This window comes from Protopterus annectens, chromosome 6.part0 (assembly GCF_019279795.1).
Source record: "Protopterus annectens isolate FY-2018-M chromosome 6.part0, PAN1.0, whole genome shotgun sequence".
Classification (NCBI taxonomy): Eukaryota; Metazoa; Chordata; order Ceratodontiformes; family Protopteridae; genus Protopterus; species Protopterus annectens.
Genome location: NC_056737.1, coordinates 1,168,407,173 through 1,168,434,998, shown reverse-complemented (window position 1 = coordinate 1,168,434,998; position 27,826 = coordinate 1,168,407,173). Strand labels below are relative to the sequence as shown.

At 40.1% G+C, this 27,826-nt stretch overlaps 1 protein-coding gene across 6 annotated transcripts in view; it reads left to right on the top strand.

Moving 5' to 3' along the window:
• The window catches only part of TANK (TRAF family member associated NFKB activator), a 1,995,915-nt gene that overhangs the window by 1,950,362 nt on the left and 17,727 nt on the right, over positions 1–27,826 (top strand). For 5 of the 6 annotated variants that reach the window (XM_044074784.1, XM_044074787.1, XM_044074785.1 and 2 more), the window contains one exon: positions 2,743–2,906. The exons of the other annotated variant lie outside the window; for it this stretch is intronic. In XM_044074784.1, the coding sequence (XP_043930719.1) occupies positions 2,743–2,895 (153 nt within the window). In that variant the 3' untranslated portion in view covers positions 2,896–2,906. The remainder of the gene's footprint in view (positions 1–2,742; positions 2,907–27,826) is intronic. 6 annotated transcript variants of the gene reach the window in all.

The following is a 27,826-nucleotide window of genomic DNA, read 5'->3' as shown; positions in this document are numbered from 1 at the left end:
TTCTCATCCATCAAGATCCATGCCTCAGCCATTTCTGCTCATTACAACACGGATCCACCAATTTTTTCTAATCCTTTGCTCAAACAGTACCTCAGAGGGGCTAAAAACATGACACCGCCCCGTAGAGCACCTACACCAACTTGGGACCTCAACTTTGTTTTGGAAAAATTAACTTTACCTCCTTTTGAGCCAGCTAACACAGCAGAATTAAAATACATCTCTTGGAAGACTGCTGTGCTACTGGCAATAACATCAGCAAGAAGAGTTTCAGAATTACAGGCACCAATGGCAGTGGAACCTTTCCTCATCTTCCACCAGGACAGGGTGTCCTTAAGAACTAACCCTATGTTTGTGCCAAAGGTGGTATCAAGTGTGGCTCTAAACCAAACTATTCACTTGCCAACTTTTTATCCAAAACCACAGAACAAAGGGGAGAGACTACTACATTATTTGGACATTCACAGGCAGTTGCGCTTCTACTTGGACAAAACCAAAGCTTTCAGAAAAATCTGAGCAATTATTGGTAGCATACACTGCAGGAGCACAGGGAAAAGCCATTTCAAAGCAAACTATTTCAAAATGGATAGCTCACTGTATACATTTTTGCTATACCCACTATGGGAAACCTGTACCTAGCAGCATTAGATCTCACTCCACCAGGGCAGCAGCCACTTCAACTGCCTACCTCAGAGGAGTGCCTACCAAGGATATTTTAGAAGCAGCAACATGGAGTTCTGTGCATACCTTCACCAAACATTACCATTTGCCTTTATATTCCAAATCCAGAGCTGGCTTTGCTACTGCTGTGCTGCAGGGCCTTATAGCCACCCCTGATGCCTTATAGATCCATCCTCCCTACCTCATCTTTGGGATTCCACCCAAGTGTTATAGCCACCCCTAATGCCTTATAGATCCATCCTCCCTACCTCAGCTTTGGGATTCCACCCAAGTGTAATGACTGCAGCAGTCTTACACGATGAACATAGTACAGTTTTGTACCTACCATAAATGTAGATGTTCGAGTGTAAACACTGCTGCAGTCCAGGTTACCCTCCCTCCTTCCCCTCTTTTTTTCTGGCACATACCTAGGTCATCCACCCTTATTACCTAAGGGGAGTATTTGCTGGTAATTAAAAATGGTTGTGTGCTTTTCTTTTATATATTTTGCTAGCAATTTGAAAGGCCTACCTATTTGGGGGCACCTGACATCTGGGGCAAGAAAAACTGAAGAAAATGGCGTCGGCTGCAACTTATATCCCCCTGTCGCACTGACGTCAGGGAAGAGGTGACAGCAACCGACGCCGGACCAAGAATTTGGAGCTCAGGCCGACTGGGGAACTGCCTGATGGCAGGATAACCCAAGTGTAATGACTGCAGCACTGTTTACACTCGAACATCTACATTTATGGTAGGTACAAAACTGTACTTTTTATTGTACTGCCTTATTAACTTCAGATCATATATGAGATTCCACAGACAACCATCCCTTTTCTTTTTAATGTTGTGTCGTATTCCTATCTTATCCTCTAGCTTTTACTCTCCACGTGTATTTTTGGCGTTATGTTTTCCCTGTCATTCCCTTGCATTTTACAAATCCCTTTGGATCCCACCCCCCCCAACACCACCCTGATGTGGAAGTTTTATACCATATGCAAGGACGCATACTATTCTTTGCTACGTGCATAAGGCTTACTTCCAGCCCATGTGTTTGGCAGTACTCACTGACCTCTCAGCCAGCAGTGATCATCATCACTCTGGCTGATATTTTTATATTCTTTACATAAACATAAACTGTCTCCATGTAGGTCAAGTTTCTTAATTGCCTCACTGTTTAGAGAGCATCAAATGTGACTCTAAAATCCAAGTTGTTTGCATCCCTGTTTGCCTGATATTTGTCTCTTGTTACTCAGGCAAATAAATAAACAGAGTCTGTTATGGCATTAGTGCTGGGACTGTTTTGTTAGTAGTCATACCTCTCGTTTGCTCAGAGTACTTTGCATTGATGTACTCCGTAAAGTATTCATTATGTTTGCCACACTGTAACACTACATTTCTGTGTGATACCACAGCTTAAGGATGCTTAAGTAGGCAGCAGACCTCCACTCCTTCCCTGCCGTACAATATTCTTGATCATTCTGTGTTTTACAGGCTAGGTTCTCACTGTCACAATAAGAATCCATCAAACAACTAGAAAATCCTGATATTAACAGAGTACTTTGAGCCTCAGCATAAAAAAATTCTTACTACAATTTATAGAAACAGATTGATCCCCCTGAAACTTGAAATAACCAAGGTATGGCTTACTACTTTATTCTTTTACTACTGATTTGTAATCAACCATACATAATTGTTGACTAATATGTTATACCGTTAGCCTGATCCCACACAAAATTAGATTAAACAGTTAATTTTTTAAGTGCGCACCATTTTCAGATTTGGTTGGGCCTCCCCTTTGCCTCCTCAGTCAGGTTGGCCTCATTATTTTAGAATGTTCTACTCCTTTTTAGACCGAGTGTCCAAAATGAAAAATGAACAAAATACAGAAATAAGGCAAAGTTCTCTGGTCACCATAGTGAGTGAGTGTGTTTTTGTGTGAGTGTGTGTGTGTGTGTGTGTGTGTAGGATTATGGTACTTAGACCTGCAGCTCTGCACAAAAATTGTAAAAGATTTTTTGTCACTAATTGAAAGCTAACATGGCCATTAATGTAATGTGGATGATTTCATTCTTGTCTTTTTTGTAGGCCTTGTGGAAGCCTTTTCAGAATCAAGACAGTGAGAGGTCTAATGTATGTGAATTCTGCCATGCCGTCTTCCCACCATTCTCCATATCCTCAGACGAGTTTTTTCGCCATCTTTTTTTACATTTAGAAAACCCGTCTAAGAATGGGTTGTGACGCATTTGATAGTAAGTAAAACTGTGTTTGTGCTGTTTATAAACTGTTGGACTAGTCATAGTAAAAGGATGGAATAAAATCTTTTGGATCAAGTTTTGCATGGTGAAATATAACCAGTGAGAAAAGAGATGTTCATTTCCCTCCCTTAGAATGGTTGATTGATTAATTGATTGATTGATTGATTGGGCTTGTTTTTATTATTTTGTGTAGGCAGACATCAGAAAAAATGTGCTGATAGCAAAATTGTTCAGATTTTGAAATGAAGAAAAAGACTGCAGTGTTACAACTTTATGGCTGAGAGCAGTAGCAGCAAACAGCAGCATATAATTCAGATGGACTAAACTAGCCATTCGTACATTTTGCAGTTGGTCATTTAAGCTGCAAGCTGTATAGAGTGCTGGATGTTTAATTATATGCAGCAACAGTCACCAGGTCATCATGTGGGATCCCAAAACGTTTCTAGGCAGGCTGAGATGTATAATCCACTGAGCATGCTCTGACTCTGACATAGGCATCTACTAGGAGGCCCAGAATTGATTCTCCTCCTGTGGAAGGAAGTTAGTCAGAAGACATTGTTATTCAGTGCCCAGATTGCCTCAACTAACTCTTCTCATCATAGAGGATGAATAGCTTTACTCGGAGGTCCTTCCAGACTGACATGCTTCTCACACTGTCACAGAAAGTGAACATAGCCACTATGGGAAAGAACCTAATTTCTGGCACTTGTATCTGTGATGATTTCCATTTTGCCACTGTTGTGAGCTCATCACTATAGTGGAGTATGGATGCATCTATTGACTCAGTTCTTGCTTTACCATTATTGGCGTGTACAGTACCTGCACTAATCTTCTGGTTAGTCTCTCATCGCCCCCCTACACACACACACACACACACACACACATGAACAAGACCCTTGTCTTTGAAACCACTTATCCAAATCCATGTGGCTTGAAGTTTTGGCATGGAAATCCATGAGATGCAAAATGCCTCTGTGTCAAAGCATGGGTTCTTTCATTCTGTTTGGAAATGAAGTGTGTTATTAGTGAATAGCACAGTTCATGCTTACTGACTTTCCCATGGCTATATGACTGGGGATTAGCATTCATAAGTAAATGGGAGGGTGGCATAGTCCCCCCCCGACACACACACACACAAAACACTGGTTTAAGTATCTTTTGTTTTGGTTTTCCGCATAATTTATATTATTCAAGTGTTTTGTCATCTGCTGTGATTTCATTTTGACAGGGTTTCATATGTCATAGAGTTTGCTGCCTTTGTATTATGTCATAGGGATTCAATGGTTTGGTCATCAGTTTGTTGACATGAATCTCCCCTTATACTAAGATCCCTCTATTTCAAGTAACTGCTCCACCACCCTATGCAGAGAGTGGCCCATTCTTTTTCTGGGCAGAAGCATAATCTGTAATTCAGAATTATTAATTTCCATCCTGTCTGTTGCAAGTAGTGAACCATTACAGTACATGCTTGTGATCATACTTACTTGGAGCCAAGAGTACAGTGTCTTCAGAAGACAACAGATATGCAACATTTATATCCCTAAATTGAATGCTTTCTGGCTTTCTTATGCTGTGATATCCTCTCTGTGTGAATCAAAACAGGAGAAAATAAAATACACCCATGGCAGAGTTTTATACCCATGTTAAATGTATTTGATTTAATGCTGAGACTGCAGAATGCAATGGTTGCTCTTTAAGCAGCTGTCATGGGCCTCCATACTGTTCTAGCATCTCCCACAACACATTTCAGTGTGCACAGTCGTAGATGCTCTTGTGTCCACAAAATGTATTTAGAAAGTATTTGCAGATTCCTGTGATCCTTTTGGTGTCTGTACAAAGACAAATAAATACCCAGTGCTTCTCCTAAATCACCATTACAGCTGAAGTCTCCTTTCCTACCCCTAGGACCAGGCATTCCCAAGGAGTTTGAGGAGTGTGATCCCACTATAATGTGAACACAACAACCTGTCCCTATTCATGAAAATGGCATCGCCATGCCAGTTCTACCTGTCCTTCTTCATGAAAATTGCATCCGCATCCCAGTTTGCCATTCCAGGACTACTGTCTTCACCTTCCATGCAGCTTTGATAAGGGACATTAGCCATCTCACTTGAGCAATGTCTAGTGTTTTAACATTTCTAATTTCTAGAGAGATCTTATCAATTCCTGCAGCCTTGCCACAGTCGAACTGCTGAATCACTGCAGTGAGCTTAGCTGTAGAAAATGATTCAGTCCGACCAGCTGCTTCTGGCAATGCTTCTTAAGGGAATGTCCATAGGATTCAGGACTCCACAAATCTGACTCAAGTAAAGTTAAGCATTTCTTCTCCTTTGCTGGAAATAACTTGGACAGTGTCTTATCTCCCCCTCCAGAAACGCAGGTTTTTTTTTTCAGAGCCTATATACGGCCATCAGAAGATTTTCTTCATAGCCTCATGAATTCCTGTCACACCTGTTCTTTCCGTATCTCGCTTTCATTCCATCAGCTCATACAGATTCTGCTTACTAATGCCCCATGAATGGGATCCTTTTGTTGTTTATCTGGTGTCCCTAGAGGTGATAATGCTCAGATGTGATGTGGAAGAATATGATGGAACCTCCCCATGTTTGTGCAACACAACTGGGTAGTTTATGTACATTGGTCATTGTTTAGGCTAAACAGTGCTATTGGTAGTGACATCACAGTACTGAATCAATGACCCTGTCGTTCTGGCACATCACCTTCGGAGTCCAGAATCATAATATGTAGCTATGGAGAGCTACAAGCCCCATCTGGAATTCTTTAGTTTGGACTACCTCACTAGTCTGCTGTGAAAGATATGACCTGTAGGCTTTTGCCACCTAAGTCATCTGATGCAGTAATGCTAACTGCGGTAATATCTGCTGTACCAGAGATGCAGTCAGAAGAGATCTGCAATAAAATATGAGGGAACATGATAGTTACCGTACCTGCATCATGAACACCAGAAGAAATGAAAAAGTGAAAGTTTGGTATAGAATGGAGTGTTTTTAGTGTTTAGCTTTTCACGTTTCCTTAATGTCACTTTTTATCTTTTGCTTAGTGTGAGAGCCTCTGATAAGTCTATTTTGTATTCATCAGTTGCATGTCCCACGAGACATTTCAGGGTGCACAGTTATGTACTCTCTTTGTGTCCATTTCTTATTGGTTTGATGCTTCTCTTTGCTGTAGGTATCGGTTTAGGGAAGCACTATATATATATATATATATATATATATATATATATATATATATATATATATATATATATAAACTGTGTTCTTAAGTTATACCTTTGCAGTAAAACGTTGCTCAGCACATCTGAAGGACAGTGCAGTAAACTAAACCTGTTGCATCCAGACTAAAAATTATTACATTCATTTTTTTTCTGTGACTCTGTTCTGTTCAGTCATTTTTACTAAGTCTGTTTTCATGCCTGACACCATCAGCCCCCACTCTGTACTGGTGTATTTTCCCATTCATTCTCATTTCACCCTTTGAGATTGGTATCCCATTCTTCAGTGGAAATTCGCCTTAATGTTTGCAGTAACCCTGATGGGTTACTGAGTAAGAGCCAACTATAGTTTTGAGGCTACGATCTTGGTAGCCAAGGAGCAGCTAATTTTGTACTTCCATAACACCCCATCCCCTTGTTCCTGTCATATGCACCATCAGAGTGTGACACACACACAGTATGAGCCCAGTAGAATGTGTATACCACCAAGTGTGTACCCAGATCCAGCTGTGTAATGCAGATCGTGATTGTATTATCCATAACGCTGCTGCGCCATCCCCTGCCTTCAGTAGAGCAAATCATCCCTCAAGAAGGGTAAAGCAGCATAGACTGCTGACTGCCACCACCCATCATCAGCTCTTCCACTCCCCAGGCCATTACCAGAATTCAGATCTGCCAGTTTGCAGCTGTAATGACCAGAAGGCTGGAGGGCAACATGATCTGTCTCACTGGACCAAGATTTAAATACTGCAGCACTCACAAATGAGCAGAGAAATGAAATATCTTCAAAAACACAACTAAATTAATCTGTATTTCAAGAAACACAGTTTAGCTCAACAGACAAAGTAGAAATGAACACAATACGGACACACGCATAAAAAATCCTTTAAGTGCAGTGAAAAATGTTGGACTGCCCTTATTTCCATTGTTTTCTTTTAAATATAGTTGTCGTCATGTCTCCTCCTTGCCACTCACTACTTAAGTACCTTTTGTTACTGCAAGGTAACTTGACAGAATGTTGGAAATAATGGGTGCAATCATTTAATTTATCTTGTGTCGCTTCAGGTTTAGCATTAAAAAACTAATGAGGTTCAAATTGCAACTTTCTTACTAAAAACAGCAACCTTATTTGGTTGTCATTAAGGACAAATTCCATCAGTATCATGTGCCTTAAACAGAGCATACCATATACTCACCACTTAGTTTTCACTAGAAACCAGGCTTCATTGGAATCTTTTGATGTGACTGAATAAAGGCACAGAGTTAAAGGCTCTTAGTCTGGTCGGTAAGCCACGGTGGTACAGTGGTAGCGTTGTTGCCTTACAGCAAGAGGTTCTCCTGTTCGATTCTCGGCTGGAGTGCCTTTTGTGTGGAGTCTGCATGTCCTCCCCACGGTCGAGTGGCCTCTGAAAGACATGCGTGAATGGGCGTGCCTTCGCTGAAAGTTGGGTGTTGGGCTGGCAACTCTGCACCATAAAAATCGACTGCCAGTCATTAGCGGACCGGAGTTCCACTGTGGTGACCCCTAACTGGTAAAAGCAGAAAAGACAAACAAAAAGACTGGTGAGTTACATGATTCACTGCCAAGAACTAGAACTGCCATCAACATTAAAGTAAAAAGCAAACTTTAATCACAATTTGAAATTAATGAAAAAAGTTGTGAATTTCTGTTGAATAGCAGATTTAACTAAAACTTAGATGAGAGCTTGCTGAAGACATAGACATATGCAAAATTAAGGTAAACGTTATTGATACTAGACAGAGTAATACTGTCAAGGCAGAGTACACTGTGAGAAATGTTTCAGTCTGATACCAAAGAAAGTTAATGCTGTGAGCATATCTCGTCACCCAGTTAAAAAAAGTAAAGCATTCAGCTCAGCAACTACTATTTTGTTTAAAATGTGGCTGTCAGCACAAGAAGAATCCCCAAGCTCAGCATCCTGCTAAGCAACAGTCTAGCAAAATTCCAAGCTCCCCAGACCCTGTGAATATAGTTGCCTATGTGGAATTATTTACAGAAACCCTGTACAATCGCATAAATAGCTGCAGAGAGACCGCTGTACATACCGGAAATAAACATAGTACATCCTCCAAAAACAAGCCATCCTGGTGGAATTCAAGTATAAAGCAGTTGTATAACAAAAGAAAGAAAATCTTGTCCAAAAACAGGAAGGGCATTGTTCAGTAAGGTAAAATTTCCTTTATTTATCTGAACATAACTGAATGGTTATCAGCTTGGGAGGCTATTTTTTATCTCAAATTTGGCTGGTGCCAGAGCAATGGATTAAAATGCAATGCAAAAAAAATGGATTAAAATGCAATGCAAAAAAAAATGGATAACAATACCCTTTGGAAAGATGGACACCACTAGAAATTGCTACATTGGTAATACATCCCTAAAAGTAAACCGAGTGAGTGGTCAAGGATCTGGGAAAGCATGTTGACAGTAACCTGATCTTTTACCACCATGTATGTATGGTGAGAAAGTCATTCTGTGTTGCGCAATTTATAAGGTAGGGCATGGCATCTTAGGTCCACCAAAGCCAAATTTGAGATAAAAATAGCCTCCCAAGCTGATAACCATTCAGTTATGTCTGCAGCCTTAAAGGCAACACCCAACAATATGCTGAACTAATGGTGAATGGAACCACACATACGGAGTCAGAGGATGTAGCAAATCTACTGGCCGATAAATTTAGCTCCAGTTTTGCCTCTCCCATCACCCCTAGTAACCCCCCAGGAAATACCTTCCATCCTTTCCCAACAGCTATCAGTAGGAAAGATGGCCTCACTGCACTATCTAAACAGACCTGAGGAAGTACAGCCCCATAAATCTAACTAGTCTTATATGCATTGCCATGGAAAGTATTATCTCGGATCTGATAAGCAACGGCATTGGAAGGTTTACTATCAAAATACTGAAAATCTCCTCATCAAGTCATTACTTACCCAAACCAAATGAGCAAAAATAACATCCAGCAAGTTCCGACACCATCAAACGCAGTAATGTCGATTTCATCATTATCGACATTACCCAACTTACCTTGATGCCCGGAGATGTCTTACACACGTTTTGCAGGGGGCATGCCCCCCTTGCTCCCCCCCACACTCCCTGCTAATTATATATTCCAACTCTGAGATCGCACTACAGTGAGGAAAAGGGTAATTTTCCCATTTCCCACTGTAATGTGATCCACTGTAAACAGTAATGCTCACAACAATGAGTGCAAGTTGCATCTCAACGTTCCAGAGGTGATATGATTTCAAGTCGGGATTCATCAAATTTTGCACCTTTACCCTCAACGATCTGAACAACAGTAAATTGCCTTTCAAACTTTTGATAGTAAACCACATTGGATACCTACAGACACTGGACCCTGCCCATTTTGGTTTTGTCAAATGCAAGGTCATGCCTACTTAACCAGGTGAACACCTTAGAGAAGGTCACTAAAGTCATGGACTAGGGCAAAACAGTGCACACTGCCTACCTTTATCCAACCAAGGCATTTGATACTTGGGCATTGTAGATACATTTTCAAAATTAGACATAAACCCATATGTATCACCAGATGGCTAGCCAGCTGCCTCACTGATGGGATGCAACAAGTTAAAATAGGATAATCCTCCTCAGAGGCCAGTCACTAGCAGAGTCCCACAGGAATCAGTGCTTAGCCTTTTCTATTTGGCATCTAATCCCAGAAAGTCAAGGCAAACACCATGGGCCTCAAGCTGACAAAGTCTGCAGATGATTGCAAAATAGATATTGTCATTGAATCCCCTAAAAGCACAGATAGCTTTTAAGAGGGCCTTACATAGACAAAGAACTGGTGCCAGAGCAATGGATTAAAATGCAATGCAAAAAAAATGGATTAAAATGCAATGCAAAAAAAATGGATAACAATACCCTTTGGAAAGATGGACACCACTAGAAATTGCTACATTGGTAATACATCCCTAAAAGTAAACCGAGTGAGTGGTCAAGGATCTGGGAAAGCATGTTGACAGTAACCTGATCTTTTACCACCATGTATGTATGGTGAGAAAGTCATTCTGTGTTGCGCAATTTATAAGGTAGGGCATGGCATCTTAGGTCCAGGGATGTCATTGTTCCACTGTGCAGATCAGACCGGTCATCTAGTACAGCACACCCTTTGACATGTGTCAGATCAGGCACTTGCAACAACTTGAGAGACCACAGAAGTTTCCTACAAAAAGAATACAGGAAGTAAAGAACACGTTTTATGCAGACTGTGTCAAAGCTCTGTCACTCCTACAGACTGCTGAGCAGTGATCTGTGTTTCACTTAGAAGGCATCCTCTGATCCCACACAGAAAGATCTAATGCACATCTGCAAACTGATTAGCATCACAAATACCCAATATAAAGACCTAAACTTTGTCTGAGGTATAAATAGGATATGTTGGAGGGACAGGTATGTATCTCAAAGATTAACCCTTCTCTGGAGCAGACTTCCTATCTATGAAGTGAAGCTCATGCCTAACTCTGTTCAAAAGTAACTTAGATCAATGGATGGGAAGTCACAAATTTACCCCTAGTTTGGCACATATTTCCCTAATGAGACAAGGGCAGCCCGTGATCATCTGATTTGTCTAAGCCTGTATAATAACCATAAAATTCCTTGGGGTATTGACACGTTAGCAATATTTTGGTTAATTTGGAGTAAGCTTGTCTACACTTAAAATGTTTTTTTTGCCTGATAGCCTTGCAACCTCATATGAAACTGTGAACAGTGATCTAATGCACATCTGCAAACTGATTAGCATCACAAATACCCAATCTAAAGACCTAAACTTTGTCTGAGGTATAAATAGGATATGTTGGAGGGACAGGTATGTATCTCAAAGATTAACCCTTCTCTGGAGCAGACTTCCCATCTATGAAGTGAAGCTCATGCCTAACTCTGTTCAAAAGTAACTTAGATCAATGGATGGGAAGTCACAAATTTACCCCTAGTTTGGCACATATTTCCCTGATGAGACAAGGGCAGCCCGTGATCATCTGATTTGTCTAAGCCTGTATAATAACCATAAAATTCCTTGGGGTATTGACACGTTAGCAATATTTTGGTTAATTTGGAGTAAGCTTGTCTACACTTAAAATGTTTTTTTTGCCTGATAGCCTTGCAACCTCATATGAAACTGTGAACAGTGATCTTTTCAAACATCTAAGGTTATGGTCAGTTCACTTACACAACTCTAATTTACAGCATTTACCAGGTAACAGAAAAATGGACTCCAGGTTCAGTCATGGGAGTTCTGCAAGGGGATAACCTATTGGGACATTTATTTTTTAGTTTTTTTTTATTTAGGAGTAGACAAACTAATAAACCACAGTATTGCTGTTCATAAAAATAAAATTATGCTCAAGCAAAACAGTTTGAACTTTAATATGATAAGTGCTATCATCTGATTTTTACCATATTAAAGGCCAGATTGTTTTATACAAGCACACATTTGCTATATATATATATTTTTATGAACAGTAATATTGTAGCTGTGCAGCTACTACTGCTGGGACACCATTGCTAGATGGTACCCTTATCTGCTCATTTCTGAAGCTGAGTATCCATTACATTTTTAAATAACGCTGCTGATCTAAGTAACATTCTAGGTTCTGCACTGTTTTAGCAAGAATATTTGTTGTTTTAGTAATCCCAACACTTCTTTTTTTATTGCATTATTCTGTACGTTACATTGTATCTTCCTATACTGGAATGGCCTGTTCTGTCTCTTACTCTTCAGACAGACATCTAGAGTTAAGTGAATGGATAAAGGGGTGGTAATCAAAGTGAGATGTTTAAATTATCCTATCAGTGCACTGGGCAGATTCTCATTTATGATACCAGTGATCAGGAATGAATCAAGGCACTGGAGGGGTCAGCCAGAGGGGAAAGGTAGTTGAGTATACACTGGCAGCATTTATGGGTGGGTGTCTTCAGAGTACTTCTTTGGCCTTGATGGGCACTAAATCACACTGTCACTGTTTTAAATGCCGTGTGAAAATTGTTGTCATGGAAGAAAAGCAGGTACTAACACTTCCACATTTTTCTCCTCACTTTAAGGAGAAAAGAAAAAAATCAGAAAATCACTGCATTAAATCAGTAACCGAATCTGCATTGCAGCCCTCACTGGTCTCTACACAGTGGCTGTCACTAAACCTCCCTCCGCTAGCTTTGCAGCCCTCACTGGTCTCTGCACAGTGGTTGTTACTACACCTCCTCCGCTAGGTTTTGCAGCCCTCACTGGTCTCTGCACAGTGGCTGTTACTACACCTCTCTCCACTAGCTGTTTTTTCACGTCAGGATCACATAACTCAAGCAGCTGGTGCCAGGCTTATTGGAATTTGTGTCTCAGCTGTGACAGTGACTGAAATCTGCAGAAAGCAGTAGCCACATGATTAGAAGAGGCAGTGTCCAAGAAGCATGAGGAATTAAAAAATATATAAGTTAATTCTTTTCCTCTGTCTGTATTTTATTGGATCCCTATGTTATAGCTAGGTAGCACAGAGCAAAAACATACTGTCACAATACTAAAGACCTACCACACCCCCAAACTTAAATATACCAACTCTGAGATCACTGTAACTCAGAAAAGGGAATATTTATTTATTTTATTTATTTATTTAACATTTGTTGACCGGGAAAGTCCGACTAGGTTCCACAGAGCCTGTTTTCAGCGGAGGCCCGGGGAGAAATGCTCCAGATGCATGTCTTTGGAATGTGGGAGGAAACCGGAGTACCCGGAGGAAACCCACGCGAGCACAGGGAGAACATGCAAACTCCACACAGAAGGCACCCCAGCTGAGAATCGAACCGGAGAACCTCTTGCTGTGAGGCAACAACGTTAACTGCTGCACCACTGTGCCGCCCAATATTCTGAGAAATGGTATCTCAGACATGGTATATGTAAGTCTGTTCTTCTGCCCATTCAGTCTCCTTATTTCAGGACTCACTGTAGTGGGTCCCGAGATTTCAAATGGTTACCTGTATAAGTTAGGGGAGGTAGAGGGACCCCAGACACATTGAGGGGATGTGGGAGAGGGCAAAATAAGCTTGAAAACATGTTTGCTGAAAGTGGTTTTCACTGATATATGTTTGCATTTGCCCGTCCAAGAATAATCTTTTGAAAAATCACAAATCTCTGCTTTGCTGTGCAAAATAAAATGCCTACTTGATTACGATTTCAAAGGAAATTATTAAAAAGGTAGATAAGTCCATCATTCCAGATTGTTGCCATGTCATCCATTGTTTAAAAAAGGCAATGAAACTAAATTACAAAATATTCCATGTGCATGCATCTCACAGAATATTGCAGTTTTATGACACAAAAGGGACCCGCTAGTGTTCCTGTTATTCTTCATTTACATGTACTGATGGTCAGTGTTTCCTAGTTAATAATTCATACAAGCGTGATATATTATAGTTTTCTTTCCCTTGCACAAATTACAAATTTATATATTTTAATGTTGCAGTTTAACAAGAAAAAGAATGTTGTGGAAGTTTCTTTACTAAGTGCAGTGAGGACTTATTCTTGGCTTTGAGAATGGGTTAATTGTGGGATATACAGAAGTAACCTCATGGATAACTTGTTTTTTTGGAGTCTGTCTTTGGCTGATTTTACTTAAATAACTCACACTGTTGTTCAGTGCTACTTTCTGTTTGAAACCAACAAAACAGCCAGATGCATTGGTTACCATAAAGGTAAATTTTCTAGACAATTACCTTTATAAGAGCTACAGTCATCCCTCTCCACAAAGGAGGAGCGACTACAGACCCTGTGAAAGATCGCCCCATTAGCCTGACAAACCTGATATGCAATGCTATGGAAGCATCATTGTGGACCTAATAAACAAGGATATAGGGACTCTCCAAACTCTGGATCCCACACAGTTTGGTTTTGTGAAGGGTAGATCATGCTTGCTGATCATGCAACCTGGTCGACTTCTTTGAGTCAGTCACCAGAGCTGTGGCTGAAGACAAGGTGGTTCATACAGCCTACCTTGATCTGGCCAAGGGCTTTGATACCGTTCTCCACTCAGGAATCATAGAAAAACTCACTAAGCTAGTCATCAACCCCTATATCACTAGTTGGGTTGCAAACTGGCTCACAGATAGAACCCACAGTGTGACAGTAGCTGACACCAAGTCAGACTGCCAACCAGTCACGAGTGGAGTCCCACAGGGTTCGGTCCTGGGTCCTCTCCTGTTTGGTATCTACTTCTCTGAAGTCCAGGCCAACACGAATGGACTCTGGCTGGCAAAGTTCGCAAACCATTGCAAGTTGGGTGTCATAATTAACCCCCCCCAAGCGATGTTGACATCCTACAGAAAGGCCTCACTGAGACCAGTGATTGGTGTCATAACCATGGCCTTAAGCTCAATGCAAAAAAATGTGTCATCATCCCCTTTGGGAAAACCACGGTTCCCATGAATTACCACATCGATGGTAGTCCACTGAACACAGAAGGTGCCATAAGAGATCTGGGGACACAAGTTGACAGCAACCTCTCTTTTGACCACCCCATTGCCACTGTGGTCAGAAAGTCCTTCTATGTGGCACATCTCATTACTAAGGGTTTTGCATCCAGGAAGAAAGAGGTCATTGTCTCTCTCTGCTCTTCCCTCATTAGGACAATCATTGAGTACAATGCCCCAGTTGGCATGTACCTCACTAGACACCTGCAGCAACTGGAGAGGCTGCAAATGTACCTCACAAAGAGGATCCTAGGCCTTAAACATTTGTCCTATATGGACAGACTAAAAAAACTCCAGCCATTCTCTGTCTCATATCACCTACTTAGGGGCAATCTCTGCTTGACTTACAAAGCCATGTCTGACCCAGCTCTGTTAGAAAAGCTACATCTAAAGAAATCCCAATCCCTCTGCACTTCATGCTCCAGAGACCTCAACCTCATTACCATAATCAACAGAACAAGCTGAAGGGACAGGTTCATAACCCAGAGACTGCCCATGCTATGGAATAGACTTCCTATACATGTCAAATGGAGTGCCTCACTGGCCCTCTTCAAGAGAAGTCTTGAGTGGATGAGATATAGAATATTCACCCCAGGGATCACTCCAGTGGCTCTACTCGACAGAGGCACTGGGGACAAAGGACAGGTGGCACGATGCCAGTGTAATCCTATGGGCTAGGCTTGCAAAGGCTCCAGGGCCATTAGCCTAGTACACGCCTATGAACCTATACTTGTTTAAGAAAATGTGTGTGTTTTGCAATAGTTGTAAAATAAAGTTCAGTTGTGTGAGGTACGCACCGGAACCAAAGATATTTGAATAGCAGGGTCAGTGTTTATCATATGCTCGTAATTGAATGGGATACAACTGGAAGCAGACATTAGTCTTCCAGCCAGAGTTAAAGGGTGAAGTCACTCCCACCTGCAGCCTTCATCAGGAAACCTTTCTGTAAAGAAGAGAGGAATCTGTGCCATCTTATGTAGTTTTTTAGAGCTGACAGTCACAACAATATTTATGTTTCCTGAATGAGCATTTAGGGGGTTGGGAGGGTGGCTTAATGCTTAAGGTGTTTGCCTTACAAACACAAGGTGCAGGGTTTGAGTCTCACAAAAGATAATTGGCTAGGCTTAAAATGGCTCACAAAGGCAATTAGCCTAGTATTAACCTATGAACTAGAAGAAAAATGGGCTTCTGAGTTCAAAAATCTCTTTTGGGCTAAAGGGATATTCTTTAAAAAAAAAGTGCATCGAGTAACCCCCCCCAAAAAAAAAAATCCCCCTCATGCACCACACATGACAGACTGGGATGCTCCACCATGACGAATTACAAAATTATGTATTAAGACTGCAGCAGCATTATAAACATCAGGTGCAAAATACATCTGCCAAGAAGGAAAGAAGCTCAGAAAAGTATCCACCCATCCATTCTTGTCAAAATACATCCATCTCCTACAATGACACTATGCTCAGTATTGCTATCCGCAGATGTTACTGGGCAAGTGGGGAACAAAAGTAGATTGCCAGGTCTTTCTTCCATATGTCGCACATACATACACACACACACACACACACACACTGCATGCACACCTACAGATAATTGAGAATCACCAGTCCACATACCACATGTCTTTGGGATATGGTAGAAAACTGGAATATCCAGACAAAACCCACGCAGATAAAGGGAGGGCATGCGAATTGTGTGCAGAAGATTCCCTGGTCGAGAATCAAACTAGGGAACCCGTTGCTATGAAGTGGTAGTGTTACCTGCTGCACCACTCTGCTACCCAGAACTCCTTCTGCAGCACTGACCTTACTATGACACCTAATGAGTTACTAGCTAGTGATATTCCTCTGAAAGTTAGCTGTATCACAGCCTCACTGTCATGCAAACATCCTAAGAATTCCGTTATGTCTATTAAACTCAATCTAGCATGCACTCTGTATGTACATAATAATTAAAACTACATTCAAAGTCTTAAGACTTTTCAAGCTGAGGATCACCCTGTGCTGTATATCAGTAGGCAGGTGAGCAATGCAGAAATAGACGGCTTTTGAAAGAGTGTGTCTAGCAATAAAATGTGATTCTTATGCCTTGAAATACTGTTTATTAGGTAGGCACTCCCATTTGGTATAACTTCATGCCCCTTTGCAAGGGGGCTTCCAAGATGGCTGCATATTGAGTAACAGCTTAATTTCAGCTTTCCCAACATGAAAACAGAAACTCAGAAGAGAGAAACAGTGAACTCATTTTTGGGGTAAATTTCAGTAACTGGCTAGTAAGTGCACTGCCTGGATGGCAGCAAAAAAGAAATTCAGAGAGCCTGAAAGAAAATCACCCACAAAAGGTGAGGAAAGAAGCACTGACTGGGAAGAATCCTGCAGCTGTTCAGCAAAAAGCAGTGCAAGCTCCAGCTCTGGTGCAAGACATGACTTCCAGTAACCTGGAGGAAAAAAATAAGTCAAATGTACTCAGAGCTGATTAAAATAAATGAAACACTGATGGAGCATATCAACTCAAATAACAAAAGTTTGGATAAACTGGAAGAAGGTTATTCAGATGAGGTGATAAAACTGCAAAAATTGGAGGTCGAAATGAAGAAAAGGCTGGATGAATATGAGACTGCTAAGGAAGAGATGTTTCAAAAAATAATAGAATTAGTGGACAGTGCAAACGGGAAAACCTGAGATTTTCTGCTGTACCAGAGAAGCTGGAAGGAAGAGACTATTAATTTTCTGAAAGCACAAATAAGCAACTGGACTGGTATTCCACAGCAGGAGATGTTAATTGAAAGGGCACATTGTGTGTGTGCTCCATACCTAGCCTTGAAAAGCAGCCTAGACCTTTAATAATAAAGATGCAATTCTACCAGCAAAAGGAGTTGATTCTGATAAAATTCTGGCAGAAGGACAAAGTACTAAAAGTGGGAGACAAGAGTGTTCGTGGAAAATGATTACTCACTGTACACCAGGCAGAAGAGGAGTAAGTTTATCCCACTAATCAGGGAATGTCAAGAAGCAGGTATGAGATTCAGACTGCTGTGTCCAGATGTCTTCAGAATATTATTTCCTGGAGGGACAAATTCATTTTTTGATGCAGAACAGGCTGAGGAGGAAATACAAAAGTTTGTCCAACAAAAAGTGAGCTGTAAAACAGAAGGAGATTCTGCTTTTTGTTCTTCTGGTTATAAAAAACACAGAGAGACTGTGCTAATGAAACCTTTTCCAGTGTTTCAACAGAAAATGCTTGGGAGACAGAAAAAAGCACAAGACTTGACTAGAAGAACCAGGGGTACATTGCAAAGGAAGTAGAGATTGGGTTTGGGAGATGGAGATAAACAGGAATAAAACCAGCAAGACTGAAATTGCCAAATAAATAAATGTCAAATAAATAAATAATTTGACATTTGCTAACTGGGTTAGTCTTGCTGAGTCAGAAGCTCATTTTCAGTGGAGACCCGAGGCGAAAAGCTCCAGTACATATATTTATAACTAATGCAATAAAAACGTGATATGTAAAACAAATGCATAGTTTTAGTGAGAAAAAAATACACATAGAAGTAATAATATGAAAGAAACAAGCACAGATAGGTGTATATAACACGGATTTTGAGTTTGCAGTTAACAGGTAGTAAGCATCACTGAGTGAAATACAGCATCGATTACCTCAGGGGAAAAAACATCTCTAGACTGTGTACAGTGTAAAATTATGATTAAGTCACAGTAATCAGAGGGCAGCGTAGGAGGAAATTAGCCTAAATAAGAGTACATTTGGAGATTTAGTACCAGTATAGTGAAGTAGTATGAACGTCAAGTTACAGAGTATAAAAATATACTGTATATACAGGGAAGATAGGATACGTATATCATTAAGTAGAGAACATATATCTGAGAAGGAACAGTAAAGGAAGAAATAGAAGAATTCTACAGGCAGGAGGGTAGACAGATAAGGGACATAAGGTTGGGAAGGGGTGGAGGTTTTAGGTAGGTTCCTGACATGGACAGATCCATGAATCAAGAAACTGTAGTTTTAGTTGCTTTTTGAATTGGTTACTGTTTGTGATATTAGAAGGTGGTCTATTCCAGGCTATGGAGACATTATGGTTTTATAGAGATTTACCTATCTTTTTGTTAGGCTTATGAATCGCAAGCATTTGTTGGTTGGAGCTTCTGAGGAGTCTGGAGGAGGTATAGAATGAGACTAGTGTTGAGAGGGAGGGGCAAGCTGTGGGTTTGTAGAGGATGGAGTGAGTGATTTGGAGTTGAGCTAAATGTAGATGCTCGGGGTATTCAGGCCAGTAGAGTTGTTTTAATGAAATACAGTGATGAGATCTGTAGGGTCGGTTAGTGGCAAATTTGGCAAATTTATTACAGGTTTGCTCTAGTTGGGTGATTAAGGTGGTTTGAAGGTTTGTAAGAATTGGAGCAGCATAGAGAATGCCAGGTAGAAGGAATGCTCTTGCTAGGAATAGTTTAGTTTCAGGAGTAAGGAATTTTTTGTTGCGGTGTAATAGTCCTAATTTTTGATGGGTCTTCTTTATGGTTTGGTGGACATGGTAGTCAAATTTAAGCTGTTCATCTATAATGGTGCCAAGGAGTTTTGTATTAGGATCTGCTGTGGTAATAGTATTATCAAGAGAGGAGATGGAGAAGGTGGATTTATGAATCGAGAGTGCATTAGGAAGGAAGAGTAAAAGTTTAGTTATCTTAGGGTTTATGATAAGCTGGTTTTCATTGAGCCATTTTTCGATGGAATTGAAGGCGTCTTGTGTAAGGGAATGGAGCTGAGACAAGTTATCCAAGGATGTGATGAGTGTTGAATCATCAGCATACTGAATAAGAGTATAGTGATTGCAGGCAGAGTAAAGGTTGTCAGTAAAGATGTTGAATAGAAGGGGACCTAGGATGGAGCCCTGTGCAACCCCTGTATTTACAGGTAGGAAGGGGGAGCAAGAAGTAAGCCATCAGAACAAGGAAGGTGGTATTATAAAGCATTAATTATATTTGTGAAACATGACAGAACAAGAAAACACAGAAATGTTAAACTATTTTGACTTTGTTGAACTTGTAGGGGAATCTAAAGCATATGCCTTACTTCATGACATTTGGAGGAACACTTAGGAAAGTGGAAGAGGAGGGTAAAAGTTAACTGTAAGTTAAACAAACTTATGTTCTTGACAGTAATATTTGTATAGTGCATGATATCTGCATGCTAAACGTTTTCTCAGTTTTAAAGTGTAATGGGGATACTAAAGTAAACAGGAGCCCCAGTTTTTTTTTTTTTCTCTTTTTCTCTTTCTCCTTGTTCAGTTTTAAGAAATGTAGGCACTGCAATGTAAAAAAAAAAGTATGTTCAAAAGAGTATGATATGATGTAAAACTCTGAAACTGCAAATGCATAGCAGAAAGAGTCCACTGAAGAGTAGTAGTGTCCACAAATTTATTGAAGCACTTTTCGTTCAAGTACCATACAGAACTTCATCAGAATAAACAGATTTAAAGTACAAAGCTTCTTTTATAACAGTTCAAACTTGTCATGTGATGTGTTTTTGACCCATAATCAATCTCAGCTTCTTAATTGCATTTAAATGCTTAAGTTAGACTTAACCCTATGCATTCTGAAACTTTCTTGCATTTCCTTGTTCCTAAAGAATTCTATGAATAAGTGCACTGGTTTAAAAATGTCCTAGTTTAAAACAAAGAAGTGTGCACAAATTTACACAAGAATAGTGACAACATATAAAACAACATATATTCCTTGTTAAAATGTTCCTTAAAAACTAAAGTTTGATCTGTTTATCTTAGCAACCTTTTAAGTTTTAATAAACAGGTGATAGAGCAAGCTTCATTCAAGCCTGGATATGTAAAGGCATTCAGTTTGATTTGCCATATCAACTCTAATTTCTCCAACAACTAAGAAAAAGGACCCCCTCTGTTACCAAGTTCAACTTGGTCAATACCTCTAAATTTAAAACTGTGGTTTTCAAATTCTACAATGTGCTTAGCCAGAACATTCTCTGTTCTAACCTTGTTGATGCTGTATATATGTTCATATAGCCGCTCTTTTAATTTCCTATCAGTCTTCCCGACATAAAATGCCGGGCATTGTTGGCATTGGGCTAAATAAACTAATTTAGAATTACAGTTAAATTTCTTACATAACTTATATTTTTTGTTGTCTAACCATAAATGTTTGACCCATGTCTATGTGTTTACAGTAGGGACAACACTCACATCTGAACATCCCTTGTAGCCTAGTATTAGTACTTTTCTTATACTCCAGTAGGCTTTTTAAATTGTGTCCTCTTTTAAAGATTACCTGTGGGTGTTCACCTATTTTTGTACCAAATTGGGGTTCATTCATTATTAGCGACCAGTTTTTACATAAGATCTCCCTTTATACTGTCTGCATCTGTACTGCATGGTGTTATAAAACTGACCGTGTAGTTGTTATTAGGAAAATTACTTACAGTTCTTAAACTCCTCTCATAGGGTTCCTCTAAAGTGGGCTCTAGTGTTGTTTCACTGTTAGGAGTGGTTGGTACACTCCCCTGTTTCTCTTGGTTTTCAACTCATCTTGTATGTCTAAAATCAGAGGATCTGGATAGCCTCTTTTAAGGAACATTTTCCTTAAAACTTCACATTCTAATAAAATATCTCTCTCTAAAATTACCATCCTTGAAACCGTTACTAGTTGGCCCTTGATGACTGACTTCTTTTGATGGAAAGGGTGTGAAGTGGAAAAATGTAGAAAGGCATTTGAGTAAGTTGCTTTCCTATAAATCTTTGCAATATATATTTTTAGGTTTCTATCTTTTTCCATTTCTATATCTAAGTAAGTCATTTTCTCAGTATGGAAGTTGTATGTAAATTTCAGAAAGCTGGTAGTGCTGTTAAAATAATTAACCAGTTCCTCAGCTATAATTCTGTCACCTTTGATGATCAAGAAAATATCATCCAAAAATCTTGTATAAAAAAATATTTGGTTATAAATTTGACTATTCTTACTTCTTCTTCTTTCTTCTTTTCCCAGTTAGGGGTCACCACAGTGGATCACCTGTCCACTCATAATTGTCAGTGGAGTTTCACAGTGTCAAGTTGCCAGCCCGGTGCCCAACCTTCCACAGAAGGCACACACACACACACTCACACCTAGGACAAATTTAGAGTGTCCAGTCCACCTACAGCATGTCTTTGGGATGTGGGAGGAAACTGGAACACCCGGAGGAAACCCACGTGACCACAGGGATGACATGCAGACTCCACACAGAAGGCACCCCAGCTGAGAATTGAACTGGAGAACTCCTTGCTGTGAGGCGGCAACGCTAACCGCTGCACCACCGTGGCTGCCCAAATTTGACTATTCTTACTGAAGTACTCTAATTCCCAGTGGGCCATTACTAAGTTTGCAAAACTGGCCCCACAAGGTGAACCTATGGCCACCCCTACTTTCTGTAAAAAGTATTCATCCTCAAATATAATATAGTTTTTTGTTAGTATTATATCTAGTAGCTCCTCAACTATGTGTATTTCATTAAGAGGTGCACGAAGTATACAAGTCCTTCACGTCTACTTTGAGGAAGTTGAGTTCTCTTCAAAGGTTAAATTGTTAATTCTTTTCAGGAAGGTCCATGAGTCCTTTCAAATTTGGGGTTCCTGTCTAATGTACCTTTTTAAAATAGAATCCACATATGTGCCACATGGGCACGTTATAGAATTCCTGGCGTCTACCAAAGGTCTCATGGGTGGATTGGCCATGTTTTTATGGAGTTTGGGGATTCCAATCAAAGTAGGGGTCTTTGGTGCTAGCATACAGAAATAGTTATACAACGTTACATCAATTTTAGTTTCTATGAATAGATCATTAATGTACAAATGAATACATCTGTATGCCGTATTAAATTCGTTAAGTGAAATTTTAGTGCATGTTTCAGTCAAAAGCAGTTGTTCCATCCTGTTGTTGTAATCAGTTATTTCCATCAAAACCAACCCTCTCCCCCCTTGTCAGGTTTCATAACCCTCACACATGCATTCTGCAATTCAGACAGAGCTTCCCTCTCAGTCTCACTGTTGTTAAAGTTATTACATTTATTTAATAAGCTGGTAGTTTAAGAGCAGGACAATGGAAGCATTTGCATTCCCTGATAAAATTATCAGGTTGATTAGGAGGCTATATGAGGGATGAAAGGTTAAAATTTAAGTGGGTGGGATCTTCTCTGATAATTTCTGTTTGAGCAGAGGAACCAGGCAGGGATGTCCTCTTTCCCCTTTGTTATTTGCTCTATATTTAGTGCAATTGGCAAAGAAAATAAGAGATTCAGAATTTCAAGGGTATAATTGGTATGGTAGTCAAGAAAAACTGGTTCTATTTGCAGATAATATTATTTTATACTTGATAAAACTAGAAAAGGACATGTCAGTGTTGTGGGACATTTTTGAGGCAGTTTCATATCTTTTCAGGATGCAAAATTAATGAAGCTAAAACAAAGACAATAGCTGTAAGTTATGTCCCCACACACAGTTCAGCAATATCCATATTTATGGGGACATGGAAAGATGAAGTGCTTAGGAGTATGGATTAAAAAGGATTCTGGTGTGGCAGGTAAGAATATGTGTGAAGAAACTAAACAAAAGATAATACAACAACTGAGAAATTGGAAGCCCTGTTATATGGATAGCAAGATACAAGCAGTTAAAATGTTTTAGTCCATTAAGTCTTATACACAAGTCAGGCATATTTTTATCAGTCAGAGGATAAATAGACAGCAATTAATAAAGAGCTGAAAGATTTTGTCTGGGAAGGAAAGATGGCAAGAGTGAAGTGGGATAAGCTAATCCTTCCAACAGAACAAGGTGGTTTGGGATTACTCAATCTGAAGGGGTATTTCAGAGCTGCACATTTAAGGCTCCTCTACATAGCACAAGCAGAAACCTATAATTCAAAGTGGAAAGGAATAATGATGAAATGGGGGAAGCACAAGAAACAAGGGACGAGTGGGATTTTGTATGCAGATCCTTAAAGAGAATAACAATAACCATGCAGATTATTATAAAGTAGCAGAAAGTATTCTAAGAACTAAGCCAACACGGGAATGGAGAAAGGAGATTCTGCTGATAGCAATGACTGCAATTAGGGATACGGATAATAGGCAAGAGGGGTCTGGAATTTATTGGAGAAAACAGGTAAAAGAACCAAGGTATTAGGAGCAAATAATTAGAAAGGTAATAGAATGGGAAGAGGCCAAGTGTTTATTTGGTCTGCAGGACAGAGATTCCATTCCCTATCAAGAATTGATATCAGAGTTTAGGCAGAGATAAAGAAATAGGGGGATCCTAAGTGAAAAACCATAACTGGTAAGAGTTCTTAGTAGAATCTAGAGTAGAAGCTGCTGTTAAAAAAGGAATAATTAGTAGAGCATATACACTATTGCATGATAATCATAAGACTCAATCAGAGGAGGTTAGAAAGGATTGGGAAGAGAGATTGGATAGCAATTCACAAAGAAAGAATGAAGGGATACATGTATGTCTCCCAAATAGTGTCTATATTAGATGATCGAACTTTAAAAGTTCGAACGTCATATGGTCGACACCACATGATCGAACTTTTAAAAGTTCGAAAATCTAATAAAAAAAAAAAAACTCAGAAAAAACCTACCTGAACGTTTTAAGCAGGGGAGCAAGCCACCCTGCATCCCCCCACACCCCCGCTCTTTAAATATATCAACTCTGACATCTTACTACAGTGCAGGAAAGGGAAATCTTCCCATTCTGCACTGTACGGAGATCTCCATTGAAATGTTTGAACTTTTAAAAGTTCAATCATATGGTGTCGACCATATGACGTTCAAACTTTTAAAAGTTCGATCACGTAATATAGACCATCCCAAATATGCAGCATTTAACATCTTTGCTTGGAAGTATTTTTATACCACAGGTAGACTCCAAATAATTTTTCCTCAGGTAGACAGCAAATGTTGGAGGTGTGATGAAGAAGAAAGAGGTAACTGGGAACATATTTTCTGGGAGTGTAATGAGTTGGCAGACTTTAAAGATTCCCTGCGGACTGCTTTGTCAGAGATCCTGGGTGAGCAAATTGGTGTAACTAAGGAAATGATTTTTTGAGCTGTGATACAGAATTGGAATTGCCTAGATATAGTAAGATCTTGTTAAGTCTAATTATGGTGGCTGCCAAAAAAGCAATTACTAAAACATGGAAGTCAGAGTCTAAACCAACTTTACTAGAAGTAATGAATATAGTAACAGAGATACCGCAACTGGAATAGGGATCTTTAGAAAAGTGTAGGACTAATTACACTGGAAAAAATGGGAGTTGTGGGAATGGTTTACTATGGTATGTTCAAAAGGGATTGGGTCGAACAGTTACAATGTCGGAAAATAAGGCTGACTTTAACAACAGAGGAAGACCGGAATGTCGAAAATGGGAAAGACAAAAATGTGTATATGACATTTTCGACATTCCTGTCTTCCACCCGTCTTACTCAGCTTACCTGTACTATTTAGCAGGGGTGGCTATGCCTGTGTCAAACAGAACACCTCATTGGCCCTCTTCAAACGCAGTTTGGATGGGTAACCATAAATTCACCCCAAGGGTTCCATCTGTGTCCCTCTTGGGCAGGGGCAATAGGTGCTGATTGTATAAATAAGGGTACAAACAACATGGCTAGGCTTGTAAGGGCCCTAGGGCCATTAGTCTAGTAATGTCCTATGAGCCTATGGACATGGTATTGTTCTAGGAGATTTCTGTACTTGCCAATATATTTGTAGATTTTTCAATTTTCCTTCTGTTGCTTTCCAGTTTGTTCTATAAAATTTGTACATAACATGGTGAAAATGCACCAAAATATTGATATTTGTTGTTTTGTTAGTGGTTCCTTTAAATATTTAGGAAATGTCTGTCATATGAAGGGGTTCTGGGTATTTAGCTCACTAACTTGATTGCCTACATATTTAGCAATGAAGAAGCTCCTATGTGAAGCAAAACCAGTCTGCTGAATTTTATTCCTGGTAAGTTAAAATAGACTTTTTCACTTGCTTAGAATGCCAACATTTTTAGGGCGGCCGCAGTGGTTAGCATTGCCACCTCACAGCAAGAGGTTCTCCGGTTCAATCCTGGGGTGCCTTCTGTGTGGAGTCTGCATGTCCTCCCTGTTGTTGCGTGGGTTTCTTCCGGGTGCTCCGGTTTCCTTCCACATCCCAAAGACATGCTGTAGGTGGATTGGACACTCTAAATTGACCCTAGGCATGAGTGCGTGCAAGTGTATGCCTTCTGTGGAAGGTTGGGTGCCAGGCTGGCAACTTGACACTGTAAAACTACACTGCCAATCATGAGCAGACAGGTGATCCACTGTGGCAACCCCTAACTGGGGAAAGCCGAAAGAAGAAGAAGAATGCCGACATTTGTATTAGATTTGTTTGTTCTTTCATGCACCCAGGAAGTGAGGGGAGACATGCCGAGTGTTGGGTCATGAATGATAAAACAGACCAGAAGTGTGGAGAACAGGACAGGATGATTCATAGGAATGTGAAAGCAGTCCAGATATATGGGGCTAGCACATGAAGATTAAGGAGAAGAAAGGAGGCACTGATGCCTTTCTTTGGACTGCTTCGTCATGAAGGACCAGAGAGATGGTCACAAGTGATTGAAAGAACTGAATGAATTGGATATAGACAGAGAAGCTAGCCTGGGAAAAACCTGCCAGAGTGCTGTTTGTCCAGACAGCACTACAAGCGAGAGGCCAGTGGAAACATCATCAGGATAGCAAGGCGACAGAAAGAACATGTTTGAAGCCAAGCTGTTCAAGTTAAGTGATGATGGGGACCTCTGGGGTATTTGTTCTGCCTTACATGCCAGCTATCATGCATGATGATTGCTATGTTTTGTCTTCTTGCATATTCCTAAATTGATCCATGTCATTCAGATTTACAATTTAACCACAGAAGAACACATGTAGAGCCCTGAAGAGTACAGACCATCTCTGGTAGAATTTTTTCATTTGTTTTGAAGAGATGGATTATAGACAGTAAGCGAGGTCCTTGTTCTGAATGGCATATCTCAAGTTGACCATTTTCACTTAAGGGCTCCTGCTATTTTTTCCAGGGTGCCCAAGAACCTAATGGGCCCTACTATAGTGGATGATCTTTCCAGAACTGTGGAACTTGGGGGAGGGGTAGGAAGTGCAAGGAGGATATGGATGAAGAAGGCTGGTGTAGGTGTTGAGGTAAAGAGTGTGGGAGGAGGGGAATGGAGGAAGGAGCCAAGTGTGTCACTTGGAATATGACTGTGCTAAGTAACTCCAGAAAGGTAAAAAGTTTAATGAAAATGAATCCAAAGTCATTTTGTTGCAAGAGATAAATATGATAAGACAGAAAGCACCTACATTAAGTAAAAGGTATGATACAGTAGAGGTGGATTTCTGAATGGGAGCATGAAATGGGGAGGGGGCTTTTTTGTTAACAGAGAGCAGAGCTGGATAGCTACAGTGGTCAGGCAAAGTGCTGTAGATGAATATGGCTCTTGATAAGTTGGCTATATAGTCCTGGGATCCTCTTATGTCCCTTTCAGAGATGACGGAAGCACACGAGGAAGTTCTTCCAAAAACAGTGAGGGGTGGTAGCTCAGGTGGATAGCATAACATTTACTGAAAAAAGAGAGTAGGGGAAATTCCTTGTTGTCCTGCCCAAATATCGCCTAATTAATATGAATATCACACTGAATCTACTCAGAAAAGCGGACACTGATCTAGTGGAACTTTTCCAGTCAACAGAGAGTAAATTAAAAGAGGATAAAAGAGAAGGAGACAAAGTTATTATTATTAGAGGGGATTGTGACGTCAGTATGTTACTGGTGAGATTGCAGAGCAGGTTCTGTGGGACAATGAAAATTCACAGGGAGTGCAAGATAGGGCTGAAAAGCTAGATGGATTTTGTAGGACTGGACAATGCTTGGAAAAAAAAAGTGGAAAGACAGAAGATCATTTGCTTTCATGAGAAATGAAAAGAAGTGGGTGAGTAGGTGGAATAGATTATTAGTTGATGACGACATGATGGAACATGTTAAGGAGGTGGTAATTGGCAAGTGTTGTCTTTCTGATCATGGTGATTTGGGCAAGGAGGAGGAATAAATGGTTGATTCTGAAACCTTTGGGACTGCAGAGATGTAGACAGAGGTAGAG